The 22,780-nt window shown below is 41.0% G+C and overlaps 2 protein-coding genes across 9 annotated transcripts in view; one reads left to right on the plus strand and one right to left on the minus strand.

The window, feature by feature from the left end:
* The window catches only part of LOC145452579 (uncharacterized), a 260,305-nt gene that overhangs the window by 76,354 nt on the left and 161,171 nt on the right, over positions 1-22,780 (plus strand). The window lies entirely within an intron of this gene.
* The window catches only part of LOC145452577 (uncharacterized), a 57,467-nt gene that overhangs the window by 30,799 nt on the left and 3,888 nt on the right, over positions 1-22,780 (minus strand). Inside the window, exons 5-16 of one of the 8 annotated variants that reach the window (XM_080330765.1) lie at positions 22,290-22,452; positions 22,098-22,236; positions 21,481-21,639; positions 17,560-17,600; positions 17,367-17,495; positions 14,822-15,006; positions 14,386-14,640; positions 13,780-13,958; positions 11,369-11,498; positions 9,424-9,506; positions 9,203-9,354; positions 8,859-9,140 (exon numbers count right to left, since the gene is read on the minus strand). In XM_080330765.1, coding sequence (XP_080186891.1) covers positions 9,043-9,140; positions 9,203-9,354; positions 9,424-9,506; positions 11,369-11,498; positions 13,780-13,958; positions 14,386-14,640; positions 14,822-15,006; positions 17,367-17,495; positions 17,560-17,600; positions 21,481-21,639; positions 22,098-22,236; positions 22,290-22,452 — 1,713 coding nt within the window. In that variant the 3' untranslated portion in view covers positions 8,859-9,042. Of the gene's footprint in view, positions 1-8,858; positions 9,141-9,202; positions 9,355-9,423; positions 9,507-11,368; positions 11,499-13,779; positions 13,959-14,385; positions 14,641-14,821; positions 15,007-17,366; positions 17,496-17,559; positions 17,601-21,480; positions 21,640-22,097; positions 22,237-22,289; positions 22,453-22,780 lie in introns of those variants that run through there. The other 7 variants (XM_080330767.1, XM_080330766.1, XM_080330762.1 and 4 more) reach the window with 7 other exon arrangements.

Here is a 22,780-nt window from a genome sequence, read left to right on the forward strand (position 1 = left end):
TTTCTAGCTCTTTTCGTACTGCTCCTGTTTCTTGCTGTACATTTATTTTGACTTCCATGTGCCATCAACCAGATATGAGATAAGAGAGTAAGCGGTCATGCATAGTTGGGTAAGACATGACGTCATACCTTGCTACTTTACAGGGAAACATCGTCATAGTACTATTATATTATAGATAACTAACCTACGGATAGATGCGCATCACGTGATTCACGGTCGGGTGATGCTACAGTCGCAGATTTGTTGTCGCTTCATAGCATGAAACGGCAACGTAATTGCTAATCCCATAGATGACGACCCGAGCGCTCAAATTTAATAAAGCTGATCTTATTTGAAAGCTACAGTCGCGCTGATTCTGATGATATACATCAAAATCTGATCAGGGCAATAGAACCCCCTCGAAATACCCCTCAAAGTCTGAAAATCGGCAATGTTCTGAACAATCGCAACCATGCAAGGACCATTGTTATGGTCATTGTGCTGCGTCGTTGCGATTGTTTAGAACAATGCCGATTTTCAGACTTTGAAGGCTATTTCGGGGTGGTTCCATTGCCTTAATGAAACTTTATTGTATATTATCAGAATCAGCGCGACTGTAGCTTTCGAATTATATCAACGTTAATAAATTTGAGCGCTCGGGTCGTCATCTATGGGATTAGCAATTACGTTGCCGTTTCATGCTATGAAGCGACAACAATTCTGCGACTGTAGCATCACTCGACCGTGAATCACGTGATGCGCATCTATCCGTAGGTTAGTTATCTATAATTATATAGAGATTGTAGGATGCAGTGACGACCCATTGTTCTAAGTTTAGATCCGTCACGCTTGACTTTGCGTAGTAGAATTCCGTTCGCGAAAGTCCGATTATAGATTACTAACCTACGGATAGATACACAAGTCCCGTCGTTACGCTCCGGCAAGCATTTACACTTGTTGCTGAGCAATCTAAAAGCAGCACAATGGGGCTGTTCCACTTCATTTTGAACACGCGGTGGCGACAAAGGTAACTCGACCCAAATTTGTTTTGTTGCTGTATGCTTTACTATGGGAATGGACTAAACATGGACCCAATTTCGTCTATTTGCGTACAACAAGGATGGTGAAAGTATTTATATCAATATAACTCATCCATATGGATGTCAAGTAGCTGTTAGGCGACGAAAATGAGGCTATTTCTTGGCGTCTTGTCCTCGTGATGGACATTGGCACCATGGCAGGTGGAAGCTTACCGGTACATTGCTGTCAATTTTCCGGGAGTCGTATGATATGGCGAGTGTTATATGCCTCATTGTGTAAGGGTGACGGTCATTTGATCTCGGAAGATGCATCAATTAGAAACAGAAAGTTATCGGGAGGATGAGTTACCGTTAACGAAGAAGAGGTATGCCTGTATGGATGCCTGGTCCTCTCCTGGAAAAGCTGTCTGCAGAATATCATTTCACCAACATGATTTATCCTGCCTCCCCTCACCGTAAATCAGTTCCCCCGTGAGTGTTGTGTGTTATGGAAAATTATGTTGTGTACATTGTACAATGTACATTTGCTGCTGTGAGGTCCTACAACATATGAAAATCATGCGTTCGAATTACAATGAAGCTGATCAAACTTCAGTAAAGGCAGCCTCATCTGTTCTGTTTTCAATGAAAAAGGTTGCAGAAGAGACGTCAGTGTGAAAAGCTGTTGCGAAAGAATAAACCGTACGAGTCATCAGTCACGGCATCTTGTTCTGACAATTGAACAATTTGGAAAAGGGGATAGCTGAATCTATAGTGATTCACCCCTTATTGAAAGAAGCATACTATATAGTTGATAGTGAAAAGCAACCATCATTCCAATTATAAAACCTGAACACTCAACACTGTCGGATATTGTAAGCATGGCGTCATTTTTGTACTTCCAATCCAACTGAAAGACTTGGAAATTAGGCTTAGCTGTAAGACAACTATCTCATATGACTTCAACAAAACAGGACTATTGTCAGTTGCTCACTACGTGGACTCTTATTATATGTATCTGATTATCTGATACATAATATGTTGTTAGCACAACGAACTTTGCTACAACGTTCAAGATTTCCAAGTACAAACTCGATGATAAAAATGACCAAGGCTCACCAGCTCATTTTTGTGTTTTACAATTCTTGGATATGGTGATGCTATTAGTATCAATTGGGTTTACACCATAGTATTTTGCTTTTTGTCTTAAAAGCAGTCCGATACATGGTTTCTCGAATAGCCGGTTGACATTCCTTCTTCCTAAGAATTATGTAATTGTGTAATAATGAGCATGTATAAATACGTTGCTTAGAATGTTATAATCCAATGTTTCTGTGCTTACCATTCTAGAACCTCTGCTTTATAGACTATAGACGCTTTGCGACTTCAGTTTATAACCGTTCCATTTTATTCAACAAAATAACTGCAACAATACAACTGGTACATCGTTTAATTGTCAATCATCAGTGAGGATGAGATCCAGTTGTTATTATTAGGATTTTATCACTTACAAACACCAACAGATAGTGATGAGTTCGAAGAATAGGAAGGTATCGTAATGACATGAAGTCTTTCAACTATAGACAGCTATTTGGTTAAGGTCATAATATATCTAGAAAGGGTTTGTGTTGAATCCAGTCCAATCTGGTGTAGTTTGGCCGCTAAATGGCGAGAATAATAATGATAGAACCATTGCAGTTGGTGATAAGGATAGAATCATAATTTCAGCACTTCCATCACGAGGACAAGACGCCAAGAAATAGCATCATTTTCGTTGGCTAACAGCTATTTCATATCCATATGGATGATTTAAGTTGATGTGGATACTTTGACCATCCTCATTGTACTTCAAGAGACGAAATTAGGTCCATGCTTAGTCCATTCCATTCCCATAGTAAAGTATATAGCAACAAAACAGATTTGGGTCGAGTTACCTTTGTCGCCACCGCGTGTTCAAAATGAAGTGGAACAGCCCCATTGGTGGAGTTATAGCGTGGGACCCGAGGGCTGAAATGTAATGAAACTGGTCTTAATCGAGAGCTACTGCCTCACTGATTCCGAAAATACAAATTAAAATCGTGTCGGGGATATGGAACCACCTCAAAACAGCCCTCAAAATCTGAAAATCGGCATTGTTCCAACAATGGCACCACCGCAACACGATGAACATAATAATGGCCAATTTCATCAAGCGATTGTTCAGAACAATGCCGATTTTCAGACTTTAAAGGATGTTTTGACGCGGTTCCATTTCCCTGACAAGATTTTAATTTGTATTCTCAGAATCAGTGCGACAGTAGCTCTCGAATAAGACCAGTTTCATTAAATTTCACCCCTCAGGTCGCAAGTTATAACACCACCAATTATGCTGCTTTTAGATTGCTGAGCAACAAGTGTAACTGCTTGCCGGAGCGTAACGACGGGACTTGCGTATCTATCCGTAGCTTAGTAATCTATAGTCCGATTGTCCTATTTTACATGTAAAAGTATAGGCGATTTCGGAAATACATGAAGGAACTTGACTGCCGAAAAAGGGTGGAAATATTCTAGGTATCCGTTTGAAATTTGGCATGTTACGAGGAAGCGTCAATACTTTCTCACTAAAAAAATTTCACAACTGTCCTCCACCCAGAACATGTTTGAAATCAATTCTCCGCCATGCTGCAATATGTTCGAATCCCGTACACTCGTAGACAATGCTATGATTGATAAGGCTTTATGCGGTCACTGAGTGGCCGTGGAAAGCCGCTGATACCGATACAAAACTGCCCAAACTATTTTCTGTGCATAAGCAACCGATGACAAAACGAATAGCCTACACGGGAAGCGAATGAAAAAGAGCAAAGAAAAGATTATCACTACATCCGAAAGATCAATATCGTACACTGTTACATCGGGCATTAGGCCGAGGTGGATGTTACATTGGAAGATTGTTGTACTTGTTTGTTCTGACATCTTCCTTTCTGTTCACTAGGCTACATCGCAGTGTCTTATATCCTGTTGTACAGATTTCGCGTCGTAAGCAGATAAAAATAATAGAACCGCCGCTACAATTATGGTCAACAACTGCGCTATCCCTGGACGTAGTTATGTGAATAATCCACGTAGCGATCAATCATGTAAGAGGTCCTTGTTCACGGTACGAAGACCAGAGCTGTTAAGGAATGAAGCGGCCCTGAAGCAGCACGCAGCAATGGCTAATTGGCCAGCCTCCTTCTTTTTATCAGGGAACCCTCAAAAGGCGATCGTAACAAGACGTTGCTCCATAAGCAGAGTAATTTATATTAGAGCCGCGATCTCCGAGAATCGTTTTGACGAGAGTGATATAATTGAGCTCAAAACTAGAAAGCAACTCAAAGTGGGAGCTCTGCCTGCCTAAGTTAAATTTGCCTGAAATGATGTAGCTCAGAAAAGAGTTCGTGCACCATCTAAAAATAGTACATTGAACGCTCTCGTATTCGAAATTTCGTGCTGGTGACGTCATATTTCGTTATACGATTGTTGATTGTTATTATGCGATGCTCTTTTCCATTCTCTGCTAGTTGCTGAAGAGTACCCCTGACGAGTGTCAGCCGAAAATATTTGGGTTCATTTCAATATGAATATACTATCCAATTTCAACTATAGTTTGCTAAAACCCTTTTAGCCTAATTTGTGTTGGGTTTTGTACAAGAACTCCTGGTGCTCGGATGGTCAGGTATTTCAGAACCATTCTGCACTCCTATCGAAAATGTTTCGGCAAGTGAAAATGCCTGCTGGCAGCAATCGTTTTTAATAGTATGACACAAAGTTCTCGACAGTTCCAGTTCCACATGTTTGTGTTGAAGCTTCTGTCAGATGGCCTGGAAAATAAGCCCCAAAACTATCAAAGAGGGTAGCTACATTAGAGGTCGCTATCTTATGCTTAGGGCTGGACACAATGATTCTAGTATGTACTCGAATCTGAATCGTGTATTAACTCTAATGATTCGTGCCGAGTTAGATTTCGATTCAAGTAGAGTCGAGTTCGAAATTTTCGAGTACTGAAATTATACGTTCCATGCGACTAAGAGTTGATTTATCAACTAAAATTACAGTTTCGAAAGTAATTACCTCTGTGGTGGCCATGACAACTGGATTTATCATACCATATCGTAGAAACATGTATTACAAAGCTAAAAAATACATTTGTGGTGAACAACGGTCATTATATTTTTAAGCTGGCAATAAAGGTGCATATTTGAACTCTCCATGATCTTTCATAGTGTTATGACGTCATAATGAAAAATACTCGACTCGACCCGGAGCGTAATTCTCGATTCAGAATCGAAGCACTCAGGTATTCGATTTTGCTCAGCCCTACTTATCTTACGTGGCTCCAATTTGTGTTCTGCTTTTTTCTTATTTCAATCCCCAATTTCTCATTTTCTGTAAATTAGAAAATAAAGTAAGTCGCGATACCGCGCGTTCAGCTCTTCAGCTCAATCTAACGTGAAATTTCATAGCAGTTCAATAACCTTAGAGCAGAACGCGACCAAACTCTGAGTTTTAGGGGCACCTCCCGACCCAAGCCTCACTCATCAAAAGGAATGCATTTTTAATATTATAATGGTACACTGGCATGTATGACGTAGAGAACGCACAGACAACAAGTGTACGCAACACAGCTCTACGAAACCTGTCAGACACACGTGACATCAATTTGGGGAGAATTATTTTCCTCTGCGCGTCGCATTTGTACTACTGTCTACTCAGACGGGACTATTCGGTGCCGAATGCCGACGATCTTGACAACCGAGCATATCAATATCAAAAGTTTTGGCAGACCAGCGACTGTGATTTTTGGTTAAGGTCTTGTCACCGCCGACCATTTTAGCACTGCACTTTCCCAGCGGCTTGTTGGCCAAAACTTCACTTCACGAACGGTCGATGCTACATTATCAACTATAGTAACATGATTCCAAGCTTTCCGAATACTTGCAATCCGGCAAGTAGAATTTATATCTTTCTTGATATCTGCCACAAGCTCAATGTAGTGAGGAACTGCATTGCTGAATGGCGTACACTCTGCATCGGCAACTGCCGATTACAGTATTTTCAACCGGGCACTCATTTTGATTTGTTTGGCGATGTCCACAGTGATTTTGTTTGTGGCGTATCATCTTCTGTCTTCTGGAACAAGTCAACTGTCGGCAACCCAAGAAAAGTGACATTACAATTAGCCGACTGTCGATAAATTAAAACTGCATCTTGTTTAGTAAATTGACATCCGACTAGAGCAGAGGTCTCAGACACGCGGCCCGCGAGACCATTTTGTGCGGCCCGCGACGGCATTTTGGATTTTGAAGTATTCGACAATATTTTACTACCAAATTAAAATTCGCTCTAAAACTACTCCAAAAGCCTGAAACTACCCATCAAACTTCACTAATGCATCACTTTCAAAAGTTACCACGCAGTTGACGATCAACTATTACGTGACATTACTTGTTTATGATGGTAAAACATGACCGTTGATGATTCGTGACTGAAAATTGTGATTTGGACTTGGGCGCGACCCTCTGTAGAATTACTCGTACTCGTCACGTCAAACGTTACAATCAGAGAATGACTTTTGTGACTAGGAATGCCGTGACTTGGTACAACCACGCACGCAACAAACTATGGTGTCATATATGGTGTGGACACAAGCAAATCTAACGGCTCAGTGAAATTGGTGTACGTCACACTTTCCATTTGGTCAAAGACAATTTGACGGTAATGTTGACCGGCTTGCCGAGCATGAAATTTGATGAAACGGGTTTTAATCGAAAGCTACCGCGGTACTGATTGCGAAAATATAAATTTATTTTGTTCGTGGTCCTGGAACTCCCCAAAATAAGCGTCGAATGTTGCATTGTAAGTGAGTCTGGTATTGTGATGCAGCAATGACGTCTGGGAGCAGGCGAGGAGCACCGCAAGCTGCAAGCGTATTGCTAATTTTTACGCACGCGATTGAGCAATGAGCATTCACACTCTCACTCTCGTGCGAATTTGCTCCTGAGCTGCTCAGACGGCATGGTTGCGTCACAATACCCCACGCACTGACAATGCAACATTTGAGGCTTATTTTGGCGAGTTCCAGGGCCACGAACAGAATAAAATTTATATTTTCGCAATCAGTACCGTGGTAGCTTTCCATTGATACCCGTGTTATCAAATTTAATACTGGAGAAGCCGGTCAAAAATTATCGTCAAATTGCCTTTGACCAAATGGAAAGTGTGAAAAAGACCAATGTCACTGAGCCGTGAGATTTGCTTGTGTCCACACCATATAGGACACTATGAACAAACTATCAAACTGGTAGAAGAAATAGTAAAATTTAAAAAGGTCGTAGCTTGCCTTGCGTAGCTTATTTAGATATCTAAGCAGGTAGGTATGGCAACCGACATTGGCATTAGGTTGCCCCTTTGATGTATAGTTGGTTACATCCTGTGTCATCCTCGGTATTTTTATATGTGATATTGTCGCCAATGTAATGTGGCGAGTATTAACTAGTCGTAGCCTACGCTTCACAGGTGTAACAGCAATGGATTCTTCGGCGATTGCACATATCTATTGTTATTACACAGATCCATTATGTTCAAGTTGTTATTGATCTGTTCCAACATTCGAAGGTAAAATCAAACGCTGATTCTATGTGACTTCGTTAATGACATGTCAATATAGCCTAGTTACCAGGAGTAGACCTATGCTCGAGACCCGGAAATAAGGCCTACTTTGAAATACATTGAATTCCCCTAAAATTGGTGCTGCGGCCCGCGGCGCCATTCAAAATAGGAAATTGGCCCGCGAGCACATTTGAGTTTGAGACCTCTGGACTAGAGTGAGGTTGTCTTATAAAAAGAGTGGACTGTAGGACAAGGGTGTCAAACCAATGGTCCGCCAGACGATTTCGTCCGGCCCGCCCACAATTCTGAGTAGATTGGAGAAATGCCTGTATTATTCAGATCTCTAACAATTGTTGAGATTTAAGTAAGAAATACATCTATAAAATAATCCGTCAAGACAGCAAATGTCGAGTATTTTCCTAGGGCTCATTATAACTATCCGACAGGTGCAATTCTGTTCACCATATGGAAGACACCAAATTCCGGGAAGGCAAAAAGTGCACCTGACTTTAGAGTCTTAGGGAAAAATGAACCGAAAACTCTATAATTGAAAACGCCAATGCGACATCGCTATATGCAGGTTACATGGAAAATATAATATGTACACAAATATATATTTCAAACATATGTGGTCGCACTGCTGTATCACTTCTGACTCAAAAGATTCCCGGCCTCCAGAGAAACCCGAATAGCGATTAAATAATAATGAAGCATTTTCTACGTGCGTGTTTACAGTTTATTAACTTGCATTCTTCTCAACGCATACGCAGGGCCAATGTCGGAGTAGGACTAAATATGCCAGATTATATCGTCGTTAAAGCAACTTTATAGCAGTTTATTACTGTATTCAACCGGGAAATCATTTTGCTTTTGTCAATTCTATTGTTTGCGAATAAAGACGTTGCTAGATTACAAGCCCTGTGATCCGTAATATATTGCAAGACTTGATAATAGAGTATACAAGTAAAAAACACGGGCATGAATTTTGAGTCAACATTTTGAAATCATTTGACTGGTCCGACCCGCGAGCGATCGAAGGTTTGAATCCGGCCCGCGTCGCCAGTCGAGTTTTACACCCCTGCTGTAGGACAATTCGCTACAATATGCACCTGAATAAACGCTTGATTACTTTCTATCTGACCTCTCTATTGCTTTATAGGGTAGTGAGATTGCACTTGGCGGGTAAGCTTACTGTTACTGTTTTTTGAAACAAGGTACTAAGACATGAAGGGCGATAGAATGGAATATATTACATAGCGGATTACAAATATATATAGATTAGATTAGGGCTAAAGTTGTACCAGTATGGTCATATCGTCTCCACGGATACGCACAAGACAATTTTTTGGGTAAATGATGCAGAATAATACGAGTAAAACTAAGTGCAGTGGAGAATAATTCGATGCCGGCTACTTTAGGACGCTGCAAGCAAAAGCCGACGCTGGACTACACCAAATTGTGCGATTCCGAACAGCAACCAAACGCAGTTTCCATCGCGCAATGATCCTGAACCTGTTTTGCAACATTCTGAATGAGAGGAGTCATAGGCAAACAAATTTAGTTAGTTAGCTCACCAACAGTCGTCGAGGATCTAACAAGATTGAATTTCGCATTGGTCTTTTGCCGCGGGGACTCCGATTTCGTCACTTGAGAGCTTTCTTCTTCGCTCTCCTCGTCATCAACGTCTCGGACGTGCCTATGCAATTTCGGTCGGTCCTGCATTGATCTATAGCGTTGCCGGATTAAATATAATGGGTTTCCGCACCGCCAATATTTCAATATCCTTCTCCCTTACCTTCTTTTGCGCCTGACGGGTTGTTGGCATCCTTGGAAACACCTTGTGCTGTTATTCGAGGCGTCGCAAATCATGACTTGGCACTGAAACGGAGTCGAATTTCACTTATATGCAGAGGTGGTCAAAGTAGTCAATAAAGCTACTCAAGTAGAAGTAGAAGTAGCGACGAAAAAAATCTACTCAAGTACGAGTAGAAGTACTTCTTTCATAAGCAACCTAAAACTACTTGAAGTAGAAGTAGAATTGACTGACTTTAAATCTACTCAAGTAAGTAAGTAGTTGTGAAAACGATCGAAATTCGTTCGCAGGGATTGTCAAAAGCTGCAAATTGAGCTATATGCGAAAGGTGCCGAGCTTGATTCATATTGATGCATACTAGGAGGTATTCAATTTTCGACAGCATAAGCATTCGTCCGCATCATGGGATGAAAATGATAGTATTTATATGGGAATGCGATACTAATCCTCTTTTTAATCGAACACCACATTTCAAAAAATATTATGGCATGGCGCACTCCCCATATCATAAGGCCCGTAATTTAGTCGAAGAGCAATACGGAGAAGTTGTATCGGATACGGTGCAAACACTTTGCGCGATTAGTAAACGTGAATAAAAAATATTGTGGATCTTAAAAATGCCATATTGTGTAGTTTATTTCCGGAAATTAAAGGCAATACTAGACTTGCTTTTATTCTTCAACATGTATCCACTGAGCGCGAAGCGCGACGAAAATTCTGGGCTTAACTCAACTCTTATGAAAATTAAACATTGATACTCCGTGAAAACAGCCCCGAAATTATTCAGGTTATCTTCCTGATAGGAGAAATAAACTACTTCTACTTGACAAACTGAAAATAGCGAAAAGTAAGTAAGTAGATCACAAAATATTACGAAGTAGAAGTAGAAGTAGCGAAAATCAGGTCTTTTTGAGTAAGTACCCGAAGTAGAAGAAAAATACTTGAGTACTTAGAAAAAGTAGAAGTACTTCGTTACTGACCACCTCTGCTTATATGACAGTTGCCATATCGTTGGCATATCGTGCACTCTAAGTGCATGTGTGCAAGGTGTGTTCACGAGATTTCCATGATATATCCAAATCAGGCTATCAGAACTCTCCGTTGACACTTGTTCATTCCACACCCATTTCAATCAGTGAAAACGAGTTGAAGCAACCTTTCCTTATAGATACAGCGATATAACTTCAACGCAACTGGTATATTTCACTCGTTTTCACTCATTAGAATGTATATGAAAGCAAAAGTACCAAAAGAGATGGTCGAAGTTGGTGCTCAAGTTGGTGCTCAAGTCGCTGCAGAAGTAATGCCGTGAATTTTGACACAAGAACAAGTTGAAACAACGATTTCAAAGTAAGTGAAAAAAGACGTATTCGTGGCCTAGTTCTGCCTTAAAATTGAAAACTGCCAAGCAGAAGCAAAAGTAATGTACAATCGTTCAAGAAGGTTTTGCCTACATGCGCTATACCTGCCGAAGCGAATATGTTTTTAAAATACTAAATTCGATTAAACGGCAAATCTATACCAACTCTACACACTTTGGATTTTGTAAAGTGACATTATAGTTTGGGCTAAATTTACATATCTTTCGTCAGCGAAATTGTGATAACAACTGGATGAAAATAACACCCTTATCACGGTACCGGATTATATTTTCGAAAGTGACACTTAATGCAGCATCAATAGTGATTTTACGTTACTCGCGAGGAGACACAGCGCAATTCCAAAGAACTGTTGCTTCTATTGAGTACCAACGCTGGCTTCTTCCACCACGTTCACGATAATGTGAGGTCACGAAGTTGGCGAGAACGTGAGGCAATGTCAAAATCAAATAAAGCACTGTCACCCATCAGATAGGCCTATATTAAGAGCAATGCCGTATCTGCTCGCTAACACGGAGTACTTTCAACCCTGTGTGCGTAGGCTATACCTCAATGAAAATCTCTGCATTTTCTCGGTCATTGAGTAAGTTGGCTTCGAACTCGAATGCTTGCATACTGATCATGTCCTCCATGTCTGACGGTGCGCTGTGTCGGATGAGAGTGGGATCGAGAAAACAGCTGAAAGAAACATTTAATTACTTGTTTGAAATGTTATTACGGCGATCAGTGTACGTATATTGTACAACGTACATACAAGATATCTATAATAAAGGAAACAGAAAGTGGAAAAAGAGAAGAGCCTTGAAAGATTAACAAAGAATATCCCGACTGAAGATATATCTAAGAAGCACATTCTCTTTACGATGAGATTAACCTAATGCGTATAGCAATGAAAAATATGCTTATGAGTTATTTTATTTATTAGAAGCCCGTAAGTTCGGTCACGTTTCGCTCATAACTGCTTCGCCCTCATAGGTCTGAACAAGAAGTTCGACTCCGTCGAATAGGATTGTATTTTATTAATGTTTTTATTACAGAATAAATTTTAAGAGCCATCTGTTTGTCAACGGCAACGAAGCTCTGAAATAGTTCAACTTTGAGACACGAAAGATCATGACAAGCTGCGACACACACGTATTATCTGTAGCTTCTACCGACATCCATCTTGGAAAGCAATTGCTGAAAGTGTAGTTGACATATCGAATCAATCAAATCATTTTTAAAGGTATTTAAAGTACCCTTTGCTACTGTCGCGGCGTAGGGATGTCGAGCAAAATGGTATCCACCGACCACCGCAACAGAAGCCGTGTAATATTCTTTATTCACATTAAAACTGGTAAATACACTGATCCGGGGAGCAACCTGCCCCCAAAGGAAAATGGCGAGATTGGGGGTAAATTTTTAAAATTTCGGTAACGCCGTCAAATTGTTATTCCTATATGCAATACTTGAAGAGGTCAGATTACAGAATTGCAGTGGATGAAAAATTGGCAAAGGGTCCAGAGCAGAGTTAGGGATGATTGAAAATAAAAAATCGAAATTACAGAAATTATGCTGTGATTCAATAGTGTGATTTTAGTCGAGTCATGCATTCAAGGCCTTCCGAAGAATATTCACAGAGCCCAATAACGTGATTTTTTGGATCATGTCGAATCGAACGTTACCCGGAATCTGTTGGATATGTCTCATGAGTTTTTTGCTTACGACTCCTGTAGCGCCAATGACTATCGGTACAATGCTTATTTTGCATCGCCACATTTTCTCACATTCCATTTTGAGGTCTGCGTATTTCGATTATTTTTCTGATTCTGTTCGTATTATGTTGTGATCAGCTGGGACAGCCAGTTCAATAAATAAGCATTCTCTTTTCTCTTTTAGTTTGATTATCATATCCGGCGGTTGCTCCTGATTTCGCGGTCAGTTATAACTAGTGCAAGTTTTTGCAACTTTTGCAACTTTTTTCTACAGCTTCCGGAAGCTTCCTAAATACTCGTAAGACGTGTAGAATGCTGTTTTAAGCTGTTTGAAGGAATTTTATAGTGCAACTTTTTGCATGCAACTTTTGTCCATTTTTTTTTCATGCAACTTTTTGCAGCATTTTGCAACTTTTTCGATTTTTCGTGAAAGCATTTTTCATTTTGCTGAAATACACGGCCAAATTCGATTGAAATACCGTAAATCAGAACTGAAGTAACGCTCTTACGGGTATTTCGGGAGCTGAGCCGGAATGTTGACCTTTTTTTTAGTGGAACTGGGAAGTTTTCCTTTTTTTTTTATTAGTCAATCGAGCAAAATGTCGTCTTTTAGTGCTACTTTTTTGAAAAAATAAATGCAACTTTTTACTGCAACTTTTGTCAAAAATAAATGCAACTTTCCACTTATTTAACTGCAACAATAACTTGCCCTAGTTATAACTGGTATATGTTGTTATGTTATTGATGATTAATCGACTCTGCTAGACAGCAACCTTTCGTGTTGCCCCTTTTCCTTATTGTACACGTGCTTATTCTGTAGTCTGGATTATTTCTTGTTTTCTGCTGCTTTTCCTGCCTTGACAATAAACCACTTCACACTTGGTAGTTGTAGCGTGTCTGCTGTTAGAATTCAACAGTACATCCCACAGAATTTTTACTTGGTCGTTTTCTGTCACTGGTGCTGGACTGTAGTCATGCCAATTTTTTGTCGAAGTGGTGATGTTAAAGTGTTTGCATAATTCAAGATGAATGTAGTGACCTATCCTGCTGTGACTCCATGTCTATTCGTTAGTATATATTTTGCTAACGTTACCGCGAGACATGTAGGACGCGCCGCTCCACGGTGATTATGGACTTGTATTATACCGAACGGGAGCGTAACCAGTGCTGAACCAAAGATATGAGAAAATTAAGTAATGCAATAAAATCTTGACGTGATCTTTTTACGGTTGCAGTTTACAATTCCATATGTACAGCTCACATACCCGTCTTCGATGAACGTGTACGTCAATGTCGAAGCGCCAGAAGAGGTAATAGAACTGGCCGTGCATTGTTCAGTAAAGAAAACGAGTCCAGATTGTCCTCGACCGACGGCACCAAGAGAAAAGTACATTCGATCATTCGCGCTAACTTGTAGCGGATAATCCGCTGGAGCGACGGCAGTCTGTAGGAATTATCAGTTAATTGTCAGTATGTGTAACAATGTGGTGTTATGAATTTGATATTGTCACATTACAGCATAATATGTGCCTGTCGTTGTGGAAGACATCTTATTGTTGCAGTTTATTACCGAATAGTTGTTTTCTTATGACATTTTATTGCCCATGCTTTATCTAGTGTCCACCAAGTGTCCATTAGTCGTACGCAGCACCACACATTTGGCATCAATAACAATTTAATATGTATACCCCTAGCGACTGGGTTGTCACAAATAAAATTGTTGATTCATTGTTGAAACATGTTACTCCAGAAGGGAAACATAGGCCTATATTTGGCAACATTGGAAAACTTGTTTCGGTGACTATAGTTTTGAGCAAGCCCAAGCGGTGTTTTATCTGTAACCTTGATACAAATCACTATCGCTGTCTTACCGAGAAGCTTGCCGAGTAGTAAAACTCAAAATAGAAAGAATATTCGCCCATCCCGTCAATCGTAATGTCACTTGGAAAGAAATCCGAATCCAGCGGTAGTTCGGGGACGAACGACGCGATCACTGTGCTAGATGTCAGCATCGAACACGTGACTGGGAAATGCTTCCATTCCCCACGAGTTATGATCGAGGAGACTCGTTCTTCTTCGTGCCAAATCCACATATGTGCGTGGTAGCGCAGCAGATAGGAATTCGACTAAAATTCGAGATGCTGAGTGAAGGCAACGTAAATAGGCGTATACAACACGAGTTAAATATATATTTACGGTTCAATGTCTATTGACATATAAATTTTAATTTTATCGCAAACTTGTGGTTTTTGAATTTTTGAAGTTAAAGTAACCGGAGCTTAATAACTGCAAATTCAATCGCCATACCCATTCCGTCACGCCGCATTGCTGTCTTGTGAAGCGCAAAAAATGATTCGGACCGTTGAGCGTAGACTGACAGCTTGCTTGCGAAAAATATTCCTCGTTCGTTCCGACCACAACAGTCCTATTTGAAGCGCATGAAGGCACAGATATTTGCATTTCGAAACCATCACACGTGATGTCAGTCGGCGCTACAAACGATCGTAGATTAGCAATGCAGATACTCGTAAACATAAGGGTTATTTACACTTCTTACCGCACACCCGTGAACTTTTTTGGGTGCTTGGTTGCGTGAGCCCCGCGAATCATGAACTTAGGGATGCTTATGACTAAAATAGGTTATCAATATTACTTTCATCTTGTCCTGATTACGGCCTTATTGCTTTGCACTCTTAGTTGATGCCTAGAAAGCTTGGTGATGACTATAAAAAGTCATCCATTTCGCCCATGGTTGTATTTAAAACAAAAGGTGTTTTAAAACATTTTGTTTAAAGCATGTTTCAAACGTTGTTCTAAGCAAAGGCCTTTTAAAAAGAAAAATTGTGTTCCTTTTAAGTTTTAAAATTATGCCATAACTGTGTAATCACTTTCCCAAAAACATGTTGTATGAGCCTACGGACAATTACCACCCGATATACAGCCGACGTATATCGATATGGGATGGTTGGAACCCTCAAAATAGTCGGTTCAACAGCAAAAGTACAGATGTTTCGTCGAAGGAGCTATATTTACCCTATATTTTCAATTGTCATTGTCAATCCACTATGACGTTACAGTGGAATATTCGTGACGTCATGGCGTGAATAAAAAACTAACAAAAAAAACTAAAAACATGTTTTAAACACAGGCCTTGTTTTAAACATGTTTGTGTTGAATAGATTTTTGTTTTAAATGGAACCCTACTTTCGCCTATACCACTTCTAGACCTGATTACCAGCTGGGTCTGCAATTATATTAGTGGCTGTATCGTAGGCTACGTGTAACTGTATTGTGGCCTGCGGTGAACTGTGAAAATAAGACAAATTAAGAAAATAAGGGCAGGTTTATAAATAAGTACGAGCCACTTTTCAAGTTTTAGTTTCAACATTGGTTTTGCACGGTCCTATCAAAACAATACCGGATACCCCAAAGGTTTCACGGACCCCAGATATTGAACGCTGCGGTAATTTGTCTGTCAGTGAATATCGTCTAGATGTTACGGCCAATTGACTGACTATGAGCAAGCTTGGAATCTAAAATCCGACAATTTGCTCTACTTAACAGGCCTAGTGGGGATGGGCAAAGTCGAGTAGTCAAGTAATCGCATATTTGCGGGTTCTATTATATGTATCCGTTCAAGACACACAATGTACTGTACAATGCGATACGCAAGACACGGTGGGATGTAATGAACTGAAAGGAGGATGTCGGACCGACCAAGTATAGGCTACGGTCCTCTATCTAACATTCACTTCATTGCAATGTCCTGTATACCAGTGTTCGATTTCCACTTTCTGTTGTGTGTCTATTATAGACGCTTTCCCATGCTACTTTCATTTTGTTTCCACCCGTCTTTCCCTTCCCTTTCTAGTCCACATCGCACGCTATGACTTCATTAGAGTACAGACGAGGTGGGAATTTCAAATATCTACAGTTGTGCACCGCACAGTTATACTTTGTCCAGTTCTACGCCGCATAAACTTCACTTGTTTATTTGTCGACCATTCCTATTTCACTGCACTTGATGATTTTGCTGTGGGCGCATCGCCACTTCACTGCGATGACGTCTCGATGAACGTGCGTCTGTTGGTACTGTAGGCCAGTGTTGAGATGAATCGAGTCAGACTTGAGTTTACTTTTACAGATGACTTGACTTGTCTCGAGTCACTTTGCAAAATATACTTGACGGGATTCGAGTCACTTTGCGAAATTTACGTTACTTGACTCCATGAGTCACTTTGCAAAATTTTCTTCACTTGACTCGATTCGGCGTCTCGAAAATATGGATGTGTAGGTGTATTGTGTATTGCATCGTATCATTTTTCGACTTTCGGAGCTTTCATATTTTTTCATCTACTTGTCGGACAGTTATCGCCGTGGCCTAGTTAGCCATAGAATGCCCCATTGAAGGTGCGATGAACACAATATTTGTCACTCGATTTATAATTAATGGTGAATCAATCTATACTTAAATCATCTTGAAAAATGCAATGGCTTGAATCCTGCCTTGAACTTCTACAACTCGACATGACTTTGTGACTTGACTCGTGATTTGACTTAACTCGAGTCAATTTCGAAAATCGAGTGACGTGAATTTACTCGAGTCAAAATGTGTGACTTGATCCCAACACTTCTGTCGGCCTATACTTCGGATGTTCTGACACCATCCGTCATGGTTTCAAGGCTTTTACGGTGGAAAGAAAGTAATGAAGATGCGATTCTCTTTGATAAATATAACTCTTGGTGAAATGGGACGAATAATTTAGTTTCTAGAAGAAATTGTCTCACACTATTCGTCTCGAATTTATTCTGACTGGAGTACTCGAATTATTGTGTCCAGCCCCATACTCACGAGCACATGTTTTCATGTTTTCCATAAGATCATAACATCCATGTGAGCAGTCGCATTTCCGCGTTCCACCTTGTGGTAAGCAAACGTCATTGCACCCTCCGTTGTCAATTTCACACGGACTCGATATACCTTGAACAATCCGATCATGATAGTGTTAGGTTGGGAAACGAAAGGTACACTTTATTGAACTCACTGGCCACCTCCACCGTGAAACAAACTTGGTTGCCCGATTTTCTAAAATTCGAACAAGATAATAACAATCAAACTCAGTATAGTGTTCGATGAAACAACAGTATTAAACTTTTTGCTGTTTGGTATAGATAAGGGGATAACGAAGTACGTCTACGTTGTCGCAATACCCAAGTGTAGGATTTGCCCACCCTCCCTACTTACTTAAGTCTTCGTGGTTGTAGGCTACTTGTACGTCTACTTCAAAGTTTTATAGGCAAATCTTGGCCAAACGTACTTCCATTTTTTCGTACTTGAAAATCACAACTTATACTTGACTAGAAAGTTAAGACGTTACGTCTGTCACTAGTCGAGTACCAACCAGGGCTTTGGAGCAGCCGTAAAATTAAACTGCTCCAGCTCCGGCTCCGGAGCGTTCTTCTATCATACATTAGCTCCGGCTCCAGCTCCGGATCCGCATTATTACCACTGCTCCGGCTCCAGCTCCGGCTCCGGCTCTGAAATTATCGAATGGGTCTGTCTATATCAGGGGTGGCCAACCCGCGGGGCAAATGTGGCCCGCGAGAGGGTTTTGCGTGACCCGCGAGGTAATTTCCTATTATATTATCGAAAATGAATTGCTGAGATTGTGGACTTGCAATGCAATGCCAATCAAAAATTACAATTCTGGCTGCGACACTTGGGATGTTGATGACTAAAATATCAGTTCCGACGCATTGGCAGATCCAGGGTCCAGTCACATTTCAGTAAATCGTCGTACATTACAATAAACTAAAATAGTAGCGAAATTTTTCTTCACGCTTCGCGTGTTTAATTGTCACACTATTCCTTGCTTGGTAGCCTACCCCCTGGCCCCTACTGAAAATGAAATAAACGCCTAATTTACCCGATTGAGTCTAACTCTATTCGCAATTACGGGAGAAAGTCTTTTCGCGTTTGCGCTCGCATAAAGATCGTCGACGGTGAAATGTAGGCACAAAATGATTGTCGCATATTATCGGAGACCTTCGATATCGATGCGGCCAGACGCCGAATAGTCGTGTCCTTGCAAACTGAGCCTAGCGGGCGGTATACAATAGACCCGCAATATACTCAAGTAATAATATTATTGACCTAGTTTATTTATAAAGTTTGAAAATTTTACCCGCTTGGCGCGACTAGTGGACCGCAGCACTCGTTCGTCAATTGCATGTGCCCCTTTATCCGAAAAGTTTGACCATTCCTGGTCTATATAGATTACTAATCTACCCATAGGTTAGTTATAATAGTAATCTAGAGCAGTGATCCCCAAGTGCGGCCCCGAGGGCCGCATGCGGCCCCCAGATAGCCATTTTGCGGCCCCAAAAATATATTAGGAAATCGATTTATGACAAAAAAATAAAATTTATATTTATAAAATACTCTTGCTTGGCTTGGCCTCTGTAGTTTTTAATTATAGAATTGCAGGAAAATTGTGAGTATAGACTGCTAACGTTACGTCACTGCTGTTTCAATGCAATGTGTCCCAACTTCCCAGTTGAACGAGCTGTAGCTATAGATATAAATAGGTATTGATAACTTTCAGAACCGGAGGAAAATCCTGAAAAAATAGTAAATTTTTCCCACTTCGTGGTCGCTTGACTAAAAAAGAAAGAGGCCCAACTCCCGGAAAATACAGTTTTTCTTTCACATTAACAGGTGGCTGACTTTAAAAAAGGTGAACTTTCCAGTCCAGCTCCAGAAATAGTCGTAGCGTTCCTATAGTGCTGACTTAATGTATATCAGTCGAATTTGACCCTATATGTAACCAAAATCCTCAAAATAGAAGACAAAATCTCAAAAAAGAAGACATTCGTGCGTCCTCCGAGGACAAAAATAAAAAAAGAGGACGTATGCGGGTAACCCTTTGATAACTAGATGTGCAACACGTGACTCACGGTTGAATACGCCGAGATGTATACTGCTTAGCCGGCTAAGAGCAGCATAATTGGTAGTCCTATACTCAGGGTCGTAACTGCCGCACCCCAAACCCCTCAATTGAGGAGGTCGAGCTCGAAGGGGGCCAAAATTATTTCGTAAATTAGCATAAAGTATAGAGTATTTTTTGAAAATTTATGCAACTTTTTCAAAAACATTTCTTATCTTTCTTATCTTTCATATCTTGATTATTGGGTACTCTTCCCCAAGAAAAAATACGCAAGATTTATAGAAATGGGCATATCAGCGTTGGTCATGACCGCACCACAACGCAGTGAACGCACCAAGACATATTAAGTTTTAGGCCATGTAACATGTGACTCCAAGAAGTGTGTCAGAACGATCGGCAGCGAGAAAACCTTGGCCGTAAAGGACTGCTTTTATGATGACCAAAAACTTCGAAATACCAAAAACTTCGTTATATATACAAAATACATATAGGCGCCTAAATGACTGGCGCCGAATGTTCTTATCTTGGCGATCTAAATCTCACAAGACAAATACCATCCCGCAGGAAGGAAAATTAGGCTATATGCCAGTGCAGAAATACCAATCTGAAATCGTGTGATCTTTCAGTTTAGTAGGCTTGGGCAATCTACATTTTTAATGTAGCACACAGGCGGTCATGAAATTACATGATGTAACGAAGTCATACCTAGGGGTCCGCCCGCCCGAAGATGTTTCATTTTACGGGGTCTGCAGTTTCAAAGACACCTCTCACTCAGCTCTACCAGTAAATCTGATTACGTGGGCAGATGGGATAACCATGCAATTCCCGATCTTATTCACCGATTATATCATGAATTATCGAAATATTCGTGCGTTACGCTGTCTCACTAAACAGTACAACTTTAATTTCGTGGCAAAAGCGAACGACGTGATGCGGGGTCAGTTTATCACCCTATGGGAGCCCGCGGTCCTGACGAAGTGCTGTTACATTCCTGCCAACGGGTATACCCCCGGAGATGTTTAATTAGTGGGCCTATACCTTTTCAAACACACCTCACTCAGCTCTACCAGTAAATCAGATTACGTGAACAGAGACAGGATGAAAATTGATAGCAATACATGCAATTCCCGATCATATTGACCGATTCAGTCACGAAACTAAAGCTTAGCGCGTTTAGGCGAGAAAAGCTGATTCACTCAACGGACACCCAATGCAGCAGATAAGTAGCGGTAAACAGTGTACACTGTACAGTTTTGAAATCTCGCCCGGGCAATAAAACTACTCCAAAATAGCCACGACGACTGTTTGGGTCCGTTTCATAGCCGTAGTATTCGTGCGGCCCCGACGGTACTCTGAAATTCTAAATTTGGCCCTCACGCCGAAAAAGTTTGGGAACCACTGATCTAGAGTCTGTCAGCCGTCAGTAACATCCGATGTGGCAACGAAGACATATAGGTGCCGCCGTGCCGGCTTGTGACGTCATAATGTATACTTGTCAATTGTCGACAACATCATAGTTGCATTAGAACGCACTTTACTCTATGCCATTGCTGTGCACAGCATTAAAATTCAGACCTGCTATTCAATTATGATAAATCAGCAGATGTGTTTGTTGCATATATAATAGCATCTTATGAAATAGGTCGGAGCCGGAGCTACTCCTCAAATAACGGGCTCCAGCTCCGGCTCCGGCTCCGGCTGAATTTTATGTAGAGCTCCGGCTCCGGCTCCGGCTCCGGTAAAAATGCACGGCTCCGGGGCTCCGGCTCCGGGCTCCGGCTCCGGCTCCAAAGCCCTGGTACCAACGATGTCTACTTTGATGACATCTGGTTTGATTGAGGTTCATAGCATAGGAAAACGTCCTATCATATACCTCTGAATCAGTTGAAACATATTGGTATTGCTTTGGTATTAGTGTCTATCTGATAATAATTATTGCAGAATCGTTGAAAATCATCATCATCGATATCAGTGTATCGACGACAGACTTGAAACTAACCAACCAACCGACCGATTTACCCGAGAGAGTCCAGAGCATAATAACAGATGATGTGCTGCCCTTCCTGACTGGGGTCGGGATTCCACGTGATGTTTGATGCGTATGACCAGGTGGCGCTCATGAAGATCGGGACCGATACTTCCACGCCAACCGGACCCAAAACTACAAATTGGATAATTCTGAACAAGATTTTTAAATAATGACAGCTTGCATGATCCAGCTTTATGTTGCATCAGGCTAAAGTAATTACTACCAAAAGTTGGGTTGATTGTGGCAGTGCAAACTATAGTGTAGCACAATTTGCTAAACCATTATTTTTGCAAAACGATGATCCTTCAATTAACGGTAATCATGCCACTGATGTTAAATATAAAAACACCGCAAATTTACATCGTAAAGTGGACTTCCACAATAGCTAGTTTACATTCAGTTTTCATATAGGACGATCCAACTCTCGATAGACCTTGATTTTTATATATGACAAGCAGTGTAGATATAACTATTCATGCTTATTTATTCGCTTAACGGGTGCTACTTATAGATAGATGCATGGATCTTTTCTGCATTCAGACGGAATCAATCAGACCATGTATTCCAAATAACAGATAATTAAACATGTATGTTATTTTGCACATACGTTGCGTCAGCATCGCTTGGAAATGCGTGGATAATTTCATCAAAAGTGCCGTTGTCATCGGACACGGTCATGGTCTCTCCATCTTGTATTGTTTCATCCGGATAAGTCGGCGAATCATTACACGTTGTCGTTGAACTGACTGAAGATTGAGTATGATGAATCTCTGATATCTATAGACAGAGTATTGCTTACTGTCGACGAGGAATTGCAACGGTACTTGACTCAAGTAGTCTGTCGGCTCAACAGTTCTGGTCCCATTCACTGTAATTGTACTCGATGGATGGTCTTCCAACATCAGAGCCACAGGGATGAGATACGTTCCACCGGCTCCGTCGTAATGGATTTGGCACGTATTCTGAAGTGAAAAAATGATTGCTTGCTCAATGCTCACGTTACCGGTGTGGCAGGGACAGGACCATTCGGCGCCGGACATTTCAGAATAGGACTTCATATGTGTTTTTGTCCACGATGTTTTTGCGGGATACACACCGACTCATGATATACATACATACGAGCTGTGAATATACATACCATAGGTGCATGATAGGCCTACGCATATGCCGCTGGACAAGGAGGGTGCAGATATAGCCTTGTAAGGCTTTCTAAGTCATGCACCACACCTCCATACTACCCGGGAGATGCTGAGCGCCAGACGGGTAAGCCACAGATACCAGCAGAGGTGG

This window comes from Botryllus schlosseri, chromosome 12 (assembly GCF_051294905.1).
Source record: "Botryllus schlosseri isolate E-star chromosome 12, Bs_hap1, whole genome shotgun sequence".
NCBI lineage: Eukaryota > Metazoa > Chordata > Ascidiacea > Stolidobranchia > Styelidae > Botryllus > Botryllus schlosseri.